General features: G+C 37.0%; 1 protein-coding gene across 3 annotated transcripts in view; it reads left to right on the top strand.

The window, feature by feature from the left end:
* Nucleotides 1–209: 209 nt before the first annotated feature.
* Nucleotides 210–20,825, top strand: part of HEATR1 (HEAT repeat containing 1) — a 58,483-nt gene continuing 37,867 nt past the window's right edge. Inside the window, exons 1-17 of one of the 3 annotated variants that reach the window (XM_017526601.2) lie at nt 210–324; nt 622–795; nt 1,231–1,447; nt 5,675–5,816; nt 7,301–7,402; nt 8,280–8,420; nt 9,213–9,424; nt 9,584–9,717; nt 11,122–11,224; nt 12,666–12,776; nt 13,177–13,294; nt 14,307–14,414; nt 17,235–17,330; nt 17,778–17,866; nt 18,763–18,974; nt 19,275–19,396; nt 19,997–20,188. In XM_017526601.2, the coding sequence (XP_017382090.1) occupies nt 654–795; nt 1,231–1,447; nt 5,675–5,816; nt 7,301–7,402; nt 8,280–8,420; nt 9,213–9,424; nt 9,584–9,717; nt 11,122–11,224; nt 12,666–12,776; nt 13,177–13,294; nt 14,307–14,414; nt 17,235–17,330; nt 17,778–17,866; nt 18,763–18,974; nt 19,275–19,396; nt 19,997–20,188 (2,241 nt within the window). In that variant the 5' untranslated portion in view covers nt 210–324; nt 622–653. The remainder of the gene's footprint in view (nt 325–621; nt 796–1,230; nt 1,448–5,674; nt 5,817–7,300; nt 7,403–8,279; nt 8,421–9,212; nt 9,425–9,583; nt 9,718–11,121; nt 11,225–12,665; nt 12,777–13,176; nt 13,295–14,306; nt 14,415–17,234; nt 17,331–17,777; nt 17,867–18,762; nt 18,975–19,274; nt 19,397–19,996; nt 20,189–20,825) is intronic. The other 2 variants (XM_017526602.2, XM_017526603.2) reach the window with 2 other exon arrangements.

The raw sequence follows: 20,825 nt of genomic DNA, 5'->3' as shown, positions 1-20,825 counted from the left end.
CCCATCCAGAGACCGAAAGCCTCATACATAAGCCACAGCGCAGACGGCTGCACCCGAGCTGCGGAGCGTTAAGAAACTCAAGACTTGAGCCCTAGATCAGCGGGCTTAGGGGCGGGCTTAGGGGCGGGCTTTTGCCTCAAGAGGCGGAGCTGTCTCGTGTTATTCCGCGCAAGTTTGAACCTCTTCACTTGCCGTAGTGTCGCAGCCGGAAGAGGCTTTACAGCATGCTTTAGGTTTCCGGAAGAGGGTTGGACTCTTATACCATGTGGGAGCTGCTGTGAAGAGTTGCTGCATTCCAAGGTGTACCCAAATTCCCAATTCCGGGTAAGGAGGCGCACAGAGCCGCTTGATGTGGCTGCGGATGGGGGCGGCATATCGAGGAAGGGTAAGAGTTTTCCGGATATCTACCGAATAAGGGTTGAAGGAAAGCCTTGGCGCGGTGGCCGGTACTGTAATTAGTTCTTAGCGCTGTTGCTGTCGTGTTTGCATCTCCGGGATCCACAGATCTCAGGACAGCCGCGTCGTGTGTCCATGACGGCGCCGAGTGCAGAGGAAAATTGTTTGTATGTGACGCGCCTTACAGTTTCGTAGAGACTTCTCAAAGTGCTTATGTTTTTTTAGCCCCTGTCATTAAAACTCCGTTGGCGTGAAAGATGACGTCCTTAGCCCAGCAGCTCCAACGACTTGCCCTCCCTCAAAGTGATCCCAGCCTCTTCTCTAGAGATGAAGTTGCCTCTTTGTTGTTTGACCCTAAGGAAGCGGCCACCATCGACAGGGACACCGCCTTTGCCATTGGTGAGCCGTCTTTTAGCTGTGCTTGAAATGTTTATGAGGAGTGGTATCTGGATCTCACAGATGAAGAAACAAGGTTAGAGGGGTCAACTAATAAATCAAAAAGAGAACAGCTAAAAGGGGATAGAAGCAGTGACTTGGGTAACGGAGGAGTCCTCTCAGAGGACTGGCATAGTTATTGTTGAGGATATCAAAAAAAAAAAAAAAAAAAAAAAAAAAAAGCAGTGTTTCTTGCCACGAAGTACTTTCTGTTCTGGTAGATGAGATAAGACTTACTTTATATGTTTGAAAACTAGAAAGCAGTGTTTGAGACTGTATTACAAATTGTACATAAAGAATTCAGAGACTTTTTAGAGTAAGTAAAACTGCAAAAGAGGGGTGGGATGAGTTTACTTGAAAAGATTCATTAACTAAACTGGCTTTTTTTTTGAAATTTAGGATGCACTGGCCTGGAAGAATTGCTTGGAATTGATCCTTCCTTTGAGCAGTTTGAAGCACCGTTGTTCAGTCAGCTAGCAAAAACCTTGGAGCGAAGCGTTCAGACCAAAGCAGTAAACAAACAGTTGGATGAAAACATTTCATTATTCCTTATTCACTTGTCACCTTACTTTCTGCTTAAGCCAGCGCAGAAGTGTCTGGAGTGGTTGATTCACAGGTAGTTAATAGAATTACAGATATAACTATGGGCTAATCACTTTGGTCTTTTAAAAAATTAAGTAGTTGAGAACACTTATCAACTTAAAGCTGAAAAATTGGTATATATTAAGAGATTAAGACAACATCCATTGTGTGAGATAAGCATGCTCTTCTGTCTTTAAATTCTTTTTATTTGATAATGAAAAGTAGAACTACTGATGATTTTGAGTAAATGGTCTAATCTCATTAGTTCTTTTTTTTTTCTTTTGAGATGGAGTCTTGCTCTGTTGCCCAGGCTGGAGTACAGAGTACAGTGGTGAAATCTTGGCTCACTGCAGCCTCTGCCTCCCGGGTTCAAGCAATTCTCCTGCCTCAGCCTCCTGAGTGGCTGGGATTACAGGCACTTGACATAGTGCCTGGCTAAGTTTTGTATTTTTGTAGAGACAGGGTTTCATTGTGTTAGCCAGGCTGGTCTTGAACCCCTGATCACCTGAGGTGGTCCACCTGCCTCAGCCTCCCAAAGTGCTGGGATTACAGTCGTAAGCTACTGCGCCGGGCCTAAGCTCATTAGTTATTTGGCAAGAAGGAAGCTTAATACCCATCGCCCCAAGTGTGCAGGAACAAGCTGTAATGGTAAAGTGACAGCTTGTTCCTGCACACTTGGGGCGATGGGTATTAAGCTTCTTTCTTGCCAAAATAACAAAATGGTTGGGGAAGCAGGCAATATTACCTTCTGAAATACCATTACTTGAGAAAAACAATGATAGCTAATGTGTATTGAGCATATATACACCAGGTCCTGGTTAGCACTTTACCTGCATTATCTCATTTAATCCTCGAAGCATTCATCTGGTGAGATTACTTGTATTATCTCTGTTTTACAGTTGAGAAAACTGAGGCTTAGAGGGGTTAAGTTGCTTGAGTTACACAGCTAGTAAGTGGCAAAGCTAGGATACAACTGGCTTATTTCCAAGGTCTGATCTTTTATCTGCTTTGGGAATTGTCTCAGCAGTTTACTCAGTTTATTTTCTCACATATTGGTATCACATCGCAGCATACACATTTTTGTTTAGTTTATTCTCTACATGTCTTTTTTTTTTTTTTGAGATGGAGTCTTGCACTGTCTCCTGGGCTGGAGTGCAGTGGTTCGATCTCTCCTCATGCAACCTCTGCCTACCAGGTTTAAGTGATTCTCTTGCCTTAGCCTCCCAAGTAGCTAAGATTACAAGCACCTGCCACCATGCCCAGCTAATTTTTTTGTATTTATTTTTTTTAGTAGAGACCGGGTTTCACCATGTTGGCCAGGCTGATTTCAAACTTCTGACCTCATGATCCACCCGCCTCAGCCTCCCAAAGTGCTGGGATTACAGGCGTGAGCCACTGTGCCCAGCTGCCCAGCCGTCTTTTCTTTCTTTCTTTTCTTTTCTTTTTCTTTCTTTCTTTTTTTTTTTTTTTTTTTTTTTTGAGAGTCAAGATTTTACTCTGTCACCTAGGCTGGGTGCAGTGGTGTGATCATGGCTCACTTGACCTCCAGGGCTCAAATGATCCTTGGATCTCAGCCTCCCAAGTAGCAGAGATTACAGGGATTACCACCATGCCCTGCTAGTTGTTGTTGTTGTTATTATTATTATTATTATTTTGTAGAGACAGTGTCTCTGTTGCCCAGGCTAGTCTGGAACTCCTGGCCTCAAGCAATCCTTCTGTCTCATCAGCCTGCCAAAGTGCTGGGGTTATAGGCATGAGCTGCCACACCAAATCCAATTTACATGTTTTATTTTATTATTTATTTATTTATTTTTGAGACAAGAGTTTCTCTCTTGTTGCCCTAGCTGGAGTGCAATGGCAGGATCTTGGCTCCCCGCAACCTTTGCCTCCAGGGTTCAAGCTATTTTCCTCCCTCAGCCTCCAGAGTAGCTGGGATTACAGGCATGCGCCACCAGGCCTGGCTAATTTTGTTTTTTTAGTAGAGACAGGGTTTCTGCATGTTGGTCAGGCTGGTCTCAGACTTCTGACCTCAGGTGATCCACCCCCACCTTGGCCTCCAAAGTACTGGGATCACAGGCATGAGCCACCTCGCCCGGCCTACATGTTTTAAAAGTAGATTTCTATCCCATTAATTGGAGACATGGCTTCAAGACTAGCCTGGCCAACATGGTAAAACCCTGTCTCTACCAAAAATACAAAAATTAGCAGGGCACTGCGGTGAGCACCTGTAATTCCAGCTACTTGGGAGGCTGAAGCAGGAGAATCCCTTGAACCCGGGAAGCGGATTTTGCAGTGAACTGAGATTGCGCCACTGAACTCCAACTGGAGTGACAGGGAGACTCTGTATCAAACAAAAAACAAAAAATGGAGATATGGAGATAAACTAATTTTTTAAAGAAATAAATGAGTCACCAAGAAAACATCATTTTTAACTTGGATCTTCTGATTGTCAGAACATTAGGGCAATCAGACAAAAAAGAATATTTCAAAGTCTGTAATATTGCCATCTGTTTTCTAGCATCTAGTTTTACCCCCAAGTAGATCTTCATGTAAGCAATACTTATTAAATTTGGTTTTTCATTTATTTCTTCAGAAGACTTACTTATTTATTCAACATATACTAAGTTCAGTACACAGATAAGTAGGTTCCGCTTGATTACTGTTTTGAAATAAATGCTGTAATAAAGAATTAAGCGTAGTTTTGTGGATATAGTTCTGCCTGGAATAGTTGAAGAAAGCTTCCTGGAAAAAGTAACAGCTTGGATGGTACTAAAATCATATGTGAAACTAATAGGCTGGGTTCAGTGGCTCACGCCTGTAATCCCAACACTTTGGGAGGCCAAAGTGGGCAGATCACTTCAGATTGGGGGTTCGAGACCAGGCTGACCAGCATGGTGAAACTCTGTCTCTACTAGGAATACCAAAAAAAATTAGCCAGGCGTGGTGGCCACTTGGGAGGTTGGGGCATGAGAATCATTTCAACTTGGGAGATGAAGGTTGCTGCGAGCTGAGATCACACCACTGCACTCCCGTCTGGGTGACCGAGTAGACTCCATCTCAAAAAAAAAAAAAGAAAAAAACTAATAAAAGGCAATGTATGATACTGTTTTTAAAAAAAAAGTACATGTAGACCAGGCATGGTGGCTCATGCCTGTAATCCCAACACTGGGAGGCCGAGGTGAATGGATCACCTGAGGTCGGGAGTTCAAGACCAGTCTGACCAACATGGAAAAACCCCATCTCTACTGAAAAAACAGAATTAGCTGGGTGTAGTGGCACATGCCTGCAATCCCAGCTACAGGAGGATCGCTTGAATCCAGGAGGTGGAGGTAGCAGTAAGCTGAGATCACACTGTTAACTCCAGCCTGGGCAAGAAGAGTGAAACTCCTATCTCAAGAAAAAAAAGTCCATATAAAAGAATAGAGTTTATACAGAAGAGAGATCAGTTGGTAGAGAGAATTAGAAAAAGCATCTTGGCCAGGTGCAGTGGCTCATGCCTGTAATCCGAGCACTTTGGGAGGCTGAGGTAGGTGTATTGCCCGAGCTCAGGAGTTCGAGGCTAACCTGGCCAACATGGTAAAACTCTATTAAAATAAAAAAAAATTAGCTGGGCATGGTGGTGTGTGCCTGTGGTCCCAGCTATTTGGGAGGCTGAGGCAGGAGAATCACTTGAACCCAGGAGATGGAGGTTGCAGTGAGCCAAGATTGTGCCACTGTACTCTAGCCTGGGCAACAGTGAGACTCCCTCTCAAAAAAAAAAAAAAAAAGGTTAAGAGACCAGACTGGGCAACATAGGAAGACCTAGTCTCTACATAGAAATAAAACGTTAGCCAGCCGTAGTGGTGCTCACCTGTGGTCCCAGATACTCAGGAGGCCTAGGTGGGAGGATCAGTTGAGCCTGGGAGGTCGAGGCTGCTGTGAGCCATGATTGTGCCACTGCAGTCCAGCCTGGGTGGCAGAGCAAGACCCTATTTCAAAAAAATAAAAATTTTAAAACTGAGAGAAAGTGAATGGGGTGTATATTTTGATTTTGAATATTTAAAGATATTGGATAGGAATTGGCAGGCCCATGTTGAGGCATGTGTGAATGGAAAATTGAGGACTTTTAAAATGTTCTATATCTTGCTTATAATTATGTGATTTTTTTACTGCTACTCGTTTTAGGTTGTTTTAGCTCATTAATACACAGCTTGGGCATATGAGGAAATAGGTGCTTTTTATTGTTTTGTGTCCAGTTGAACTATTTGCTTTTTTCCCCCAGGTTCCATATACATCTTTATAATCAAGATAGCCTCATTGCTTGTGTTCTGCCATACCATGAGACAAGAATATTTGTGCGAGTCATACAGCTGCTAAAAATTAATAATTCAAAGCACAAATGGTTCTGGCTGTTGCCAGTTAAGGTATGATTGCTGAATGACACATGTCTGTAAGCATTACAAATCTTGATTAAGGGATTTAATTAGGAAAAAATGAGCCAGCGCTCCTGGGAATGGTCCAGTTATTACCTCCATCATTTTTATTTCCTAACTTGCCAGTGAAACTATTATTAATGTTAATAATATTTAGCTTTTATTTAGTATCTGACATCAGGCTAGGCAATGTGTATTATATTGTCTTGGATTAACCCAAAACTTTGTTTTCACAGATGAGGACAGGCTACTTGCCAAAGTTCGCATAACTATTAAGTGGCAGAGTTGAGATTTGAACCCCAGTCTGATTCCAGACCCTGTGTCTTTCTGTTGTACCATGCTGTTTGGCATTTTAAATTTTGGAACTGAGAGCTTAAAAAAAAAGTTGGAGGTGAAGAAAGGCGGAAAATAATTATAAAAATTAAAAGGATAAGGATAACTTCAGGGCTTAAGAATTAAAGTTGTGAGGAAGATGCTAGAAATTAATTTACAGATGAATATAAGTATACTTGTATAACAGGAAGGGTCTGGGTGAGATCAAACAGCATGCTATTGTACGGGAAACCAGCTGACTAACTATCAGCACTTTGGCAACATGTGGTAGAGCAAAGTAGATGTAGTTAGCAGGAACTTTACCGCATGTTGAGTGTGGTGATCCAGGTTAGGAGGGGAGGCAAATGGGAATGAAAGTAGGCTAACAGATCATGGGGCTGTGCACCTTTGGGTGATGATGGTAGTGAGGTTAGTGTTCAGAATTAGCAAGACAGGAGTAATGAGGACTTTTTAACTGGAAGGAGAATTTAAGAATCTGAATGTAAAGCACTTGAACTGAAGAACATTAGAGAAGGTCAGGCTTTGATAAAGCTGTCAAGCTGCTCTTCCCAACATTCACTCTGCTCATAGCCTCAAAATTATTCTTCCTGTGATCTACCCTTGGACCTTGCAGCTCCCTAGACCCTCTTATTCCAGGAATTCAAACTCCACTCACCTACTAAAGTTCACTTAAAATTCTCCTTTCATTTATTTGGTCAATATTTATTGAGCATCTGTTACATACCATGTATAATGCTGGATGGTGAGAATGGTGGTATAAGTTGCCCAGGTTCCTAGTTCATTTCTGTTCTTAGAATTATTTGAAAGCAATAACAGAAGCATATCATATTGGCTCAGAAACCAAATAGAACCAGTAAAATTTCTAAGAATCTAGAGAAACAGATTTTGATAAGTACCTTTCAAAATGTGCCATATAATAAGAAACATTTTTCACGAACTACTTCTGCCCTCATTGCAAACCTTCTCTTGAATTTCTAAGTTCCCATGATTTTGTGTGTTAATTTCATCACCATCACCAGTTACAAGGAGAGATTATGTTTTTAATTTATGAACTATAGCAGTATGAAGAGATTACTGGGGTAAATACTTTAAGGATTAGTTGATGGATGTTGCTAATAGTTTGTTCTTTTTGTTAATAATAGCAATCCGGAGTGCCCTTAGCTAAAGGAACTTTGATTACCCACTGCTACAAAGACCTTGGATTCATGGATTTCATTTGTAGCTTGGTGACAAAATCTGTGAAGGTGAGCAGTATGTTGTTTCATGAGTATATAATTTTATGAAAAGATTGCTTGCTTTGTATGAAGAAAACACACTAAAGCCTTCCCTAATAAGAGTGGTCCTTTGGATAATTTTATTTTGTTAAATGGTCTGGTGTTTTGAAGCGGGAACAGTTTGAGAATCAGTTTTTTTTGTTTGTTTGTTTTGTTTTGTTTTTTTTCCAAAGGTGTTTTTCTACAAAAATAAATGCCTGTTCCTTGCCAAATTCTAGTTACAGTGACTATTTGAAGAGACTGTCTAGAAATGTCAGGAATACTCAACCTGGGAAAGCTGTTCAAAAAATTTTAAGGCTGGATGCAGTGGCTCATGCCTGTAATCCCAGCACTTTTGGAGAAGCTGAGGCAGGCGGATCACTTGAGGTTGGGAGTTCGAGACAATCCTGACTAACATGCTGAAACGCCATCTCTACTAAAAATATGAAAATAAGCTGGGCATGGTGGCATGTGCTTGTAATCCCAGCTACTCGGGAGGCAGAGGCAGGAGAATAGCTTGAACCTGGGAGGGGGAGGTTGCAGTGAGCCGAGATCAGGTCACTATACTGTAGCCTGGGTGACAGAGCGAGACTGTCTCAAAAAAAAATTGTTTTTTAATTAATATGTTAGGAATATTATTAGTTCATTCTTGTCACATTGCGAATGTATTAAGCATTTCATATGGTAGTTCAGGAGAGCTGTAAATATTTATTTGGCCTTTCACTTTGCTTTTTTTTTTGGAGACATGGTCTTGCTCCGTCGCCCAGGCTAGAGTACAGTGGTGCCATCATGGTTCACTGAAGTCTCAGCCTCAAGCAGTCCTCTCCCTTTCACTGTTCCATGTGTGTGTTTGTGTTCCTTGTTTCAGGTTTTTGCTGAGTACCCGGGCAGCTCAGCTCAGTTGAGGGTGCTCTTGGCTTTCTATGCTTCCACCATTGTGTCGGCGCTGGTAGCTGCGGAAGACGTATCAGACAATATCATCGCCAAATTATTTCCCTATATCCAAAAGGTTGGCACGGCTGATGTGTTAAGTAGATTATTTTGTACTTAAAGGAATTTTCTTGCTCTTGAACTTTTTTTTAGATTTAAGCATTTTTAAATTGACAATGTATTTCAGGTGATTGATGAAATTTAACTTTTAGGTTGAAAATATGACACTTTTTTATTAGAAACTAACCAGAGTGGGACCTTAATTAGGATTCTTAAAAATAAATATTAGCTGTCTGGCCCTGCCACCATCTCCTAGATTGATTTTCGTCGCCGTCTTTGTTCCTTACTGGAAGGAGGATGGAGTAGACTGTCTTTGGGGCAGAAGCAGGCTCTCAGCATTCTTTGTGCACTGGCTCCTACATCTCAGTGTTTTTCTTTCCTGAGTGTCCTGTTGCCTGATGCCTTCCCAGGTGCCCCATGGAGATACTGCTTTTACTTCCCACCGTCGTCTCAACTTGTCTTTCATCAGACCTTTTTCTTCCATCAGTGATCTGATTGGGGTCTCCCTTCCATTAGTAGATTTTTACGAATAAAAGAAGAGCTTACTGGCTCCTGTTAAGACACATGGTAGATATTTTGAGTTGGAAAATTTTCTGAGATCCTTTGTCTCATCCAACAGACTTATCTCATCTCTTTATCCACTCTGAAAAAGGGGTCAACTCCTTTATTGTTTATGTCTGAAGAGTGGTTGACTATGTATTAGGTTGTAGTAATCTCTAATTTATGACTTTTCTAATTTGTCAGATTAACATTTTAAGTAGAAGAAAATAATATGGTTTATCATTTTTCCTTATATTTAAAAAATATTTAGGGATTGAAATCATCTTTACCAGATTACAGAGCTGCAACATATATGATAATATGTCAGATTTCTGTGAAAGTGACAATGGAAGATACCTTTGTGAATTCATTGGCATCACAGATCATCAAAACATTAACCAAGATTCCCTCTTTGATCAAGGATGGATTAAGTTGCTTGATAGTACTCCTGCAGAGACAGAAGCCAGAGAGCCTTGGGAAAAAGTATGTACAATTGAATTGAGGAATGGTGCTAGTTAGAAGTGAATAAAATTATTTTGAATAATTATTTTTGTAAGATAAGTGATTATATATTTTTTTAAATATTGTCACTCATTGTCTGACTTGTAAAGTCAACATGTATGTACTTTTGCTTCTTCAAAGGCCATTCCTTCATTTATGTAATGTTCCTGATCTTATTACAATACTTCATGGGATTTCTGAAACTTACGATGTCAGTCCTCTTCTGCGTTACATGCTTCCCCATCTGGTTGTCTCCATCATTCATCACGTTACAGGTTTGTGGTTTTACATTTTTTGTCCAGAATCGTTCTAAGATTTGATCTTAAGATAGTAACCGTATCCTGGTTAACAGCTTTAAAATATTGGAAATTTCTGTTTTCCAGTTGTTTTTGTGTAACTTGTGTATTAAGTGAGAAACATTTGGGGTGGGGAGCAGGTTGGTTGAAGAGAGATCCTTTTTAATTGAGTGGTTTCTTAGAACAAGTTCTTAAATAGTCGTTACATGAAAAAGACTAGAATAATTTTAAAATTTTTTACCGAGTAAACCTTTGCCTTCTCATTTAGGAATTTAATGAACTTTAGTGATTCATTTGCAATAAATATCCAGTTGCCAAAAAAGTTTTTCTCCCTAGAGTAATTAAAAATATAAGAACAAGAAAATTTTTATGCATAAAAATCCAAATTATGAAACAAAGCAAAAAATAATAATTAGAGGGCTAGTTGGCTCAAACATGTAATCCTAGCACTTTCAGAAACTGAGACGGGCAGATCACTTGAGCTCAGGAGTTCAAGACCAGCTAGGCAACATGGCAAAACGCTGTCTCTACAAAACTATACAAAAATTAACCCGGCATGGTGACATGCACCCATGGTCCCAGCTGCTCAGGAGACTGAGGTGGGAGGATCATCTGAGCCCAGGGAGTTCGAGGCTACAGTGAGCTGTGTTTGCCCCACTGCATTTCAGCCTGGGTGACAGAATGAGTCCGTATCTCATCATCATCATCATCATAATTAGAATGATTGCTGGCGTTACGTCTTTTAATAAATACAAAAAGACTAGGAAGAAACACTTGGTTCTATTCCTACTTGGAGAACACTAAGAAAGACTTCTCTAAACTGTCAGCCTGCTGGAAAATGAGGTTTTCATAACCAAATATTGGTTTAAACATACATTTTAGAAAAATGACTAGCATAAATGAAATGTTTTCTTCCTATTCTAAAGGTAATGAGTGATGTTCCAGTGTTTGAAAGCAAGAGCTAACATCAGATTCTTATGTTTATTATAAATCTGAAATGGATGCCAGCTCTTGGTACAGTAAAGGGGTAGGTACTGAGATGAAAGTTTAGCCTGTTTTCAGAGATAGCTGATTGGGACTATCACAACCAATTTGTAATATGAACTGGTGAAAGACTAATTTTGGACTTTTGTTTTATTATTGTTATAAGAATGATAATACTTGTTAAAAATAGAGAATTCAGTTGAAAAACAAATTAAGGTGATCTATACAAAAAAGCTGTGAAAAATATAAGTGAAATGCACTTCTGGAAATAGATAAAAAGCTGGATATCAGTGTGCGTGCTTTATTCTAAGAAAGATTTTCTGCTATAAATGAAATTTAATAATGTTAGCTTGCAAAATAAATTTTTCCCAACACAATTTTAATTTTTTCCCTATTAAGGAGAAGAAACTGAAGGGATAGATAGTCAAATCTACAAGAACCACTTAGAAGCTATACTTACAAAAATATCACTGAATAACAACTTAGACCATTTGTTGGCTAGGTAAGCTATTATCTTTGATGTGCTTTTGATTTACATTTCTGCGACTCAGTGTAATTTTCAAGATTGGTTAGAAATTTCTCGCTGTTCCTTTTTAATGTATATCTTGCTTTGTCTGTATCATTTCATTAACTATAAGTACTTAATCCAATAACTGGTAGCCTTAAAAGCAAAACTAATTGTTTTTGCATATCTTTAGTGCTTATAGATGAAAATGGAAAGTTAATGGTTAAGCTAAATTTGGGTAATAACTAAACGCAGTTTGGCTGTTTGAAGTTTTCTATTAGTAAACAGACCATAATATTTGAAGTAGTGTATCACAGTCAAAACGCTGTAAATGTCATTTAGAAACTTAATATTGAAGGAGGCATAGAGTAAGGTTTAGTTCTTTTTTTTAATCTTGTTTTTTTTTTGAGATGGAGTCTTGCTCTGTCGCCAGGGTGGAGTGCGGTGGCACGATCTTGGCTCACTGCAACCTCTGCCTCCCAGATTCAAGCGATTCTCCTGCCTCAGCCTCCCGAGTAGCTGGAATTACAGGGGTGCCAACACCACGCCCAGCTAAGTTTTGTATTTTTAGTAGAGACGGGGTTTCAGCATTTTGGCCAGGATGGTCTCTAGCTCCTGACCTCAGGTGTTCCACCCACCTCGGCCTCCCAAAGTGCTGAGATTACAGGCATGAGCCACCATACCTGGCTGGAATATTTCTTTACTGTAAAAATAATTCAGTTTTTTTTTCCTAATGGGCAACTTGATGCGGTGAAAAGAATGCAGGCATTGCAGGCAGACATAGGTGTAAATTCTGCCCTCACCACTTCCAAGTGTATAGTAAGTTCTGGAGGTTAGACTGGATGTGGCCTTGCCAGTTTGTAGCATCAAGAGGGTACCTGTCTATTGGTGTGCTTCATTCATGCCCCTTTGCTCAGAGGTTTGGTTTGTGGATTAAAGGAGAGTAGACACATGAAGTAATGTTGAGAACATAGGCTCTAGTATCAGACTGGGGCTTAAAATGTGAAACCCCATTCTTCATGGCATAAAAGGGCTCACTGAGTGTTGGTTCTCACAAGCAAATTGGAAGACTTTTTATACCCTAGTTTCTTTTCCTTTTTTTTTTTTTTTTTTTTTTTTTTTTTTTTTTTNTTTTTTTTTAACATTTTTAAATAGCAGTGTGGTCTTGCTGTGTTCTCCAGACAGGTCTTGAACTCCTCACCTCAAGCAGTCCTCCCACCCCGGCCTCCAAAAGTGCTGGGATTGTAATGCCAGTGGTGTGAACCACTATACTAGGCCCCTATTTCTTTATCTGTAAAATAAGTATTATACTATACCTTGTATAAGTAGACAATTAGAGATAATATTTCTAAAGCACTTAGAATATAGTAGGTACTCAATAAATAGCAACTCTTATATGTGCTGATATTTCTGGGTTTTTTTTTTTTTTTTTTTACAGCCTTCTATTTGAAGAGTATATTTCATATAATTCACAGGAAGAAATGGATTCGGATAAAGTATCTTTGCTTAATGAACAGTTTCTTCCACTCATTAGGCTTTTAGAAAGCAAGTAAGTTACGTATGTATGTTTATCCTCTTCCAAAGTACTTCCTATTCTATAAAGATATGAGTCACAAGTCACATCTTCATATACTGAATTGTATAGAGACTGTCCTTTTTAAATTTCTTCTTCAAGAAGGGGCCAGTATCATAATCAAAAATATTTGAAATGTAAGAGGAAATAGTGGTTGTGTGGGGGCTATGGAGAGTATAATTTTTTAGCGAGAGACTATTTTGTTATTGGAGTAGTCAGAGTAACAAAGTTGACCAATGACATTAGGTTTTACATATAACGTTTATTAAAATTTAAGTCACATTGTCAGTAATTTTTAAAATGTTATATCTTTATAGACATACGGTTTATGAGATTAATATTAAGAATAATGAATTCACTCTTTAATTGCTTCCAGATACCCCAGAACATTAGATGTTGTGTTAGAGGAACACCTAAAGGAAATTGCAGACCTGAAAAAACAAGAGCTTTTTCACCAGTTTGTTTCCCTTTCTACAAGTGGAGGAAAATATCAGGTATGTTGTTCTCCAAAGGAACGATGACAGTTTGGGGTACATTTGTATGGTTATGTGAAGAGCTTCAGAAGGAAATTTGCCACTTCTTTCTTTTATGTGGAAAATTTCACAGAGATGACCTTATACAGTTTGCCTAGTTGCCTGAAGTACGTCTCTGAGGCAGGAATAGAATAATTGGAGAAAGGTACAATAATTTGTACATAACTATGAATGTGATACTTATTTCAGGAAAAGTATTATTTGGGTATTTTGTATGGGATATTCATTAAGAATTATCAAAGGACAGCCTCACGTAGGTTTCTGGTGTTCTCCGTCTTTTCCTTAGGTCCATGCTTTCCTGTGTACCAGCCACATAGGGCTATCTATATTATTGATTAGCAAGGGGGAGATTGGTTCTATTTCATGACCATGTTAAAACTTCAGAAATTTTCTGGTGATTCAAACATAAAGCTTTATATAGAGGTTAGACATTTAAGCAGAAGTTCTTGTAATTAGCCTTAAAAACAGATAATTATGAAGAGAAATATGATTGCTTTAGTATTTCTTTTCCATAATTAGACTTTGATTTTTAATAGTGGTGCTTTTCCAAATCTTAGGTTGATAGACTTGCTTTTTAGTCAAATTGTGTAAGTGAACTAAGTTGTCACTAATTTGAATGTCAGTGTTTGTTACATCTTTTAGATGAGTTGCATTCTGTCTTCCAGGAGGTGTTAAAACAGTGATTCATCTTAGGTACTCTTTACTTTGGAATCAGATGTGCATAAAAAATACAGAATTACTTTGTAGAATTACTTTACTAAATTAAACCTACACATAGGCACAAGTATTCATCTACTGCAATTCATATAATGTTCTAGAAACAAATATTTTGCCTTTTTTTGTTTCTGTGGTGAGAAGGTTTTTACTGAAACGTTGGACAATTTGGGGTGGCTATCTCTGGGTTTTGTTCTTGATTATAGACTGTTCAGATTAAGTGAAATCATTTGATAATTATGTTGAATGAACCCTATAGTTTTTAGCAGATTCGGATACTTCTTTGATGCTCAGTCTGAATCATCCACTTGTTCCTGTGAGACTTCTGGCCATTAATCATTTGAAGAATATCATGAAAACATCAAAGGTTTGTTTTGGATAGCTTTCATGTATGATTTTTTTTTCTTATGATGAGGAGTGTAGTTCTGAGTAAGAAATTAAAGTTACTACCTAGAATTGTTAGTGTATAATTATATAGATGAGCTGTATAAAGCTCATGAGATTACTTTAGACTAATATTTAGGACTGCATATGCCTGTAGTCCCCATTTTAACAGTAACCGAATAACAATGGCTGTTATGTTTCCACATTGAAAATTATTTATCTTTAGTGTTTTTCAAACTGGAAATTGTAGATTAATTCACATAGGTTCATTAATTATCTGTGAATTCTTTTAGTTTTGAAATTGGATTTTGGGCTCATCACAGCAGCTCATGCCTGTAATCCCAGTACTTTCGGAGAAGTATCACTTGAGCCCAAAAGTTTGAGACCAGCCTGAGCAACATAGGGGGACCCCCTTCTCTATAAAAAATTTAAAAAAGGAAAACTTAGCCTAGTTTGGTGGTACACGCTTGTGGTCCCAGCTACTTGAGAGGCTGAGGTAGGAGGATCTCTTGGGCCTGGGAGGTTGAGGGTGCAGCAAGCCGTGATCACGCCGCTGCTCTCCAACCTGGGTGACAGGGCAAGACCCTGTTTCAAAAATAAATAAATAAATACATAAATAAAATTTGATTTTGATAGTCTTAATTTTGGGACATTTGAATGACAACTTTTGAACACTTCCATGATTTTGGTGCCTGCAGTTTCAGTTGTCTTTAAAATTTTAGTGGCTTCAAATAAGTATTGAGGCTGATTTTATTTGTAAATAATTTGGTGTAATTTGCATCTATACCAAAAGGCATTGGTATGAAGATTTGACAATAATTCAAATAGAATAGTAGTTTCCAAATTTTAGTCACTCAAGCAGTACCTGTACAATTTTTGGTAAATTATAAATTACCACTGATAGTATTATTTTCTCAAAATTTTTCTTCGTTTCAGATAGACTCATTATTTTTTTACATAGCCTTCAGATTGTGGTTGTGAAGTGCTAATTGTATATATATTTTACTGTAGTTACTATAATTAAAATAGGAATGCTCCATCTGTGTAATACCAGGATTTGCATATTTGAGAAATTTCTGGAATAGAGAAAAGTGGTAACAGAGTTTAGTTTCCTTGCAGCACATGGCAGTATAAAAACATGTCAAACTCTAAAACTTGTGTCGTCGCAATTAGAACCAGATTCATATTACAAGTAAATTCATATGATCAGTAAAATTTAATTTCAGCTAATTACCATTAATCACACTAAATTCGTCTTCATTTGAATTTTATTGGTTTTATAGAGTTTGTAGTATTTCCCTTGTAGGTTAAAAAAATTTGTTTTTATATTATATATTTGTTTTTATATTTTATATTTGTTTCTATATTTTAAGGAGTTATATTTAATTTTGAATTCGTATATAAACAAACAATTTAAATAACATTTAGATCTTTGAGAATATTTCTTTAAAAGTGGCCGATGTAATATTCAGGTTTGAGAAATGTTGCTTTATTTGATCTGGTGTGAGTTCTGCGTTCATAAACTGCCAGTAGGTTTATTTTGTTGATGTGTTAAATAAATTCATTGAATAATACTCTTCATTGTGATAGGAAGATTTCAGTGAGAGGAAATTATTCTAGAATAAAAGGGAGCCCTGGACTCTTCTGTTTCTGAAGCTGTTCTCATCCTTTTGCTCTTACTGCCTTTCTCACTTGTTGTCTGGGTTTGGTTAGTGTTTCAGTGAAGGGCCCTGTATATGTTCAGCTTACAGGATTGAGTATTGTAATTGTCGTTCATGCCTTCCTTTGTCTACCAGGTTTCATTTTCTCTTCTCTATCGATGACAAGTCATAGGTTTTATTCTAAATTCCAGGTTCAGATATCTAGCTACTTACAGCTCTTGAGGATTTTTTTAAATGATGGTGTCTTGCTGTGTTATCCAGGCTGACCTCAAGCTCCTGGGCGTAAGCAGTCCTCCCACCTCAGCCTCTAGAGTAGCTGGGATTATAGGCGCCTACCACTGTGCCTAACTAACTAAATTTTTGTGAATTCTAAGAATTTTCATTTTTCTCCCAATAGAGTGACCTATATTTTTTATATTATTTAGTTGCTTTTTTTCCTGCCACATAGGGATAGGGATATATTCATGTTGATTAGCAGTCTTATTTTTCCTTTTCTGTGAATGAATGTATACTCTTTAATTTGTTATATTTAAAAAATGACCTCTAGTTTTGGCAGACTGGCTTTGTAGTACATATCCTTATCCCTTGCAAAATTTAGATAATACTAGCTAGCTTTTTTTTTTAATAGTACTTATGTGTAAAGCACTGTGCTACAGACTGACATGTATTTTTTAATCTTCTAACAACCCTTTGAGGGTAGGTGTTATTATTAGCAAAGCTGTTTTATAGGTGAGAATAGTGAGATCCAGAAAGGTTAAGTAACTTGACCAAAGTCACACAGCTAATAAGTGGTAGAGCTGGGATTTAAATGAGAGACATTCTTGTTCTTTAGTCTATGCACTGTCAATATCTGGGCTCTCACTTTAATAAGATGAACTCCTTAATTGCAAAAACTCTATTTGGAGTATACATATTTACTATATTTTCAGTGAAAACTTGAAAAAGCTTTGTACCAATTATTAATCTCAAAAGGCCCTTTAGAGATTATCTAGTTCTAGTGTATTTGAATTCTCATCCAGAGCAGAGCCTGTGTTAGACTGTTATTCTGGAGTGTTTTTCACACAACCATGCTTCCTTTCTACTGCAAAGCCTTAAGAGGTTTTTTAGCAACAGATAAATTAATTTTTCTTTTTATTGTTTAGGAGGGTGTTGATGAGTCTTTCATAAAAGAAGCTGTTTTAGCCCGATTAGGTGATGATAATATAGATGTTGTTTTGGCGGCAATAAGTGCTTTTGAGGTAAGTGAATTTGTCATTCGTTGAGCTATACAATTTTATAAATTTTCTTGCCCTTCTCACTTGATTCTCTGCTTGAGATTAGAATATTTTTGGAAATTTCCATGGGAAATTTGTTCTCTTGAGAGTAAAGACTTAAGTGTAGTTAGGAGGAACTCATAGGAATTTACAATTTGATATATTAAGTATATGCATTTAACACAGGAAAAATGCTTTGTGACTTTTTGTATTGCTTTTAACATATTTTTATCAATAGCAAATACCTTGGAACCAATGAAAATTATCTTATGAATGCCACTTTTGAGAAATAGATCTTAAAACTTCTAAGTTGTGCTAGGATTCTTGGGAGAAGTTCCTTATAATTCATTCTTTTTAAAATTTGCGTTTAAAAAGCACCATACATGTTTGAAGCAAGTACAAGTCTACTCATGGATACTTTTTTCCCTTTAGATTTTCAAAGAACACTTCAGTTCAGAAGTGACGATTTCAAATCTTCTGAATCTCTTTCAAAGAGCAGAACTTTCAAAGAATAGAGAATGGTATGTATTCATTTCTTCTCCTATTTTGAATTGATGAAGTTCTTGTGTCAAATTCTTTCTGGTCACATGATCCTTTTGTTGTGGTAGAAGAACAGATCTTAATGTAATACTCTTTCATTATATAGTTAATTAATTTGAATGTGTGTGTGTTCATTATACTATTCTCTATGTTTGGAATTTCCCTTAATAAAGTGCAAAAGGAAGTATATAATATATGATACTGAATTCTGGGAAGTAAGATGGGAAGTACTTTCTAATTTTCTACTTTATATAATTTAATATAATTTTTACTTTATAATTAAAAACAAACACCAATATATTAAACAAATTAAAAAATAAATTCAGAGACACATGATTCCATCTGTGGTAAGTATTTAATAAGCTCTAGCTGTTTCCTTTTTGGCATCAAAGCTTTTTGCAAGTAAAAGCAGGTAAGCTCCATAGAGGATGAGAGTGTGTCTTTCATGTTTTTGTATCCATCATATAGGTAGATATATATCATGTAGGTTGTGCTTGGTTCATTTTTTTTAATCTAATTCCTGAGTGAATCTGATTTCCAGTGGAGTTGAGATAGCTAGTGTGATATGTTTTATGTTATGGTTAACCTCTAGTGATTTCTCTAAGAATTTTTTTTTTTTTTAAGATTAGACAGGATGAGCAGATTAAAAGTATTTTTGGCCAGGCAGCATGGATCATGCCTATGATCCCAGCACTTGTACAAAAAAATAATAAATGTATTGTCACAGATAACTCTGTTATTGTCATGGATTTTAAGTGGTATCTCAGTGTGTCTGAATAATATTTTTGATCAGAAGACCAGGATATTGTCAGCTAAGCTGTAATAGTGTGATGATTCATTTGTGTCTTTCAACTAAATGTGCTTGCCTGTCTTTTAGGTACGAGGTACTTAAGATAGCAGCTGACATATTAATTAAAGAAGAGATACTGAGTGAAAATTATCAGTTGTCAAATCAGGTGGTTACACATTTATTACCATTTATGGTCATCAATAATGATGATATGGAATCTGCCGAGATGAAAATTGCTATATATTTATCAAAATCAGGAATCTGCTCCCTGCACCCTCTATTAAGAGGCTGGGAAGAAGGTAAGAAATTTGGTTGTTTTTAGAAAAAGTGAACAGATAACATGAAAGAAACCAAAAAAAATGTAAAATTTATTGTTTGTCCTGTTATATGCCAGTAAGGTCTTTTAAAATTTTTACCAAAATAAAAAATATACAATGAAAAGGAAGCCAACTCACTGATAGACAGATTCAGAATTGGATACAAGGAAAAATAAAAAGCAAACCTTCATAAACAGTTGTAAAATGTTTGCCTGAATTCTTCATATGATTCTTTGAGTGTTGGTGACATAAAAGCTCTCGGTATTCAATTTTGCTTTACAGCTCTCGAAAATGTGATTAGAAACAGAAAGCCAGGAAAACTAATTGGTGTAGCGAATCAGAAGATGATTGAGTTATTGGCTGATAATATAAATTCAGGAGATCCGTCTTCAATGTTAAATGTGGTAAGTATGCCGTGAAAGTACTCCCCTGGATTTCTTTCTCATACTCTTATAAATTCTCAGCATTTGCTTCACTAGATTTTTCTTTTAAAAAAATTTTTTTTCATTCTTGAGTACTTGGTTTTACTTTAAACATTACAGTGTTGTTTAATATATTTTGTGCAATATTTGACATCTTTAACATTTTATATATTTTTTCAATGTGGATCCATATCACAGCCATAAGAATAATATACCCTTTTTACCGCCATTTTCTCCCATTCCCATTTAAGATATTAGTCTTAGTTTTTTTTCTTGTTAAAATAGCAAAATACAATCCAAAAGAGGAGAAAATTATTTTTGCCTTACTAAATAAACGTTTGTAAAGGTATTAGATGTGTGCTTTAAATACATTAACCAGTTGGCAAGTGCAAATATGTTCATTACAATTTCTGAAGCTATTCTTATAATTACTTAGAAATCAGTGCTTAATACTTTATAAAGGCTTTATAGGTGTCGTCTCACTTTAAGTATAAAACACATCATACCTAGATAGACCTGAGTTGAAAAAATTGTTTTATGAAAATGAAGAGCAACAGTAATAGAGTGTGTTTATTTTTCCAGGTGGAGGATTTAATAAGCATGGGTGACAAGGAGTCCTTTAACCTGAAGCAGAAAGTGACATGTCACGTGATCATGTCTGTGCTCGTCTCTTGCTGTTCATCTTTGAAGGAAACCCACTTTCCATTTGCGATAAGAGTCTTCAGTTTGTTGCAGAAAAAAATAAAGAAACTTGAAAGTGTCATTACTGCAGTGGTAAGAAAAGCAGAGTCTCCAGAAAGTGGGATGTTGAATAAAGCAACAGCCTGGCCTGTTAGTCACAGCAAAACGGAAAGTCAGAGGCGAGATGTTGAGTCTGTGGCTACTAGCTGGATGAAATGTGAAGCAGTCCTGGGTAGCAGTGGGATAGTCAATTAGGCACTCCCTTGCTTTTTACAGAAAATTTAGTTGAATTATAAAATTTCAAGGTTGCAGTATTTTGTATCTAATGCCTGACTCCTTCTTGTTATCTTTATTGGATAATTAGCCAAGCTACACCTACCTACCTGTAGTGATGAAGAATTCACTTGATGTGTTAGTGCTTGAACAAAATACTATTTCATTCAATTGTTTACTAAAAATAGATCTTTTCAGCTTTATAAAATTTTAATATTACATAGATTTGTATCCCTCCATCATACTACTGTCATTGATAGTATTACTAGGGACTTGTTTCAGCTGTTTGCATTTTTACTTCATGATACATCTTGAGGTAGCAAGACTATTTTTTTAATATCTGCTATATGTAATAGGATTTTGTTTTTATTTGTCCCCGAAATTTTAGAGGGCTTCTCATTATAGGATTCACTAAATGAATTATATCTTTTTCTTTTTCTTTTTTTTTTTTTTTTTT

The sequence above is a fragment of the Cebus imitator genome, unplaced genomic scaffold (genome assembly GCF_001604975.1).
Source record: "Cebus imitator isolate Cc_AM_T3 unplaced genomic scaffold, Cebus_imitator-1.0 Scaffold42, whole genome shotgun sequence".
In the NCBI taxonomy this organism is placed as follows: domain Eukaryota; kingdom Metazoa; phylum Chordata; class Mammalia; order Primates; family Cebidae; genus Cebus; species Cebus imitator.
This window is presented reverse-complemented; position numbering and strand designations above follow the sequence as displayed.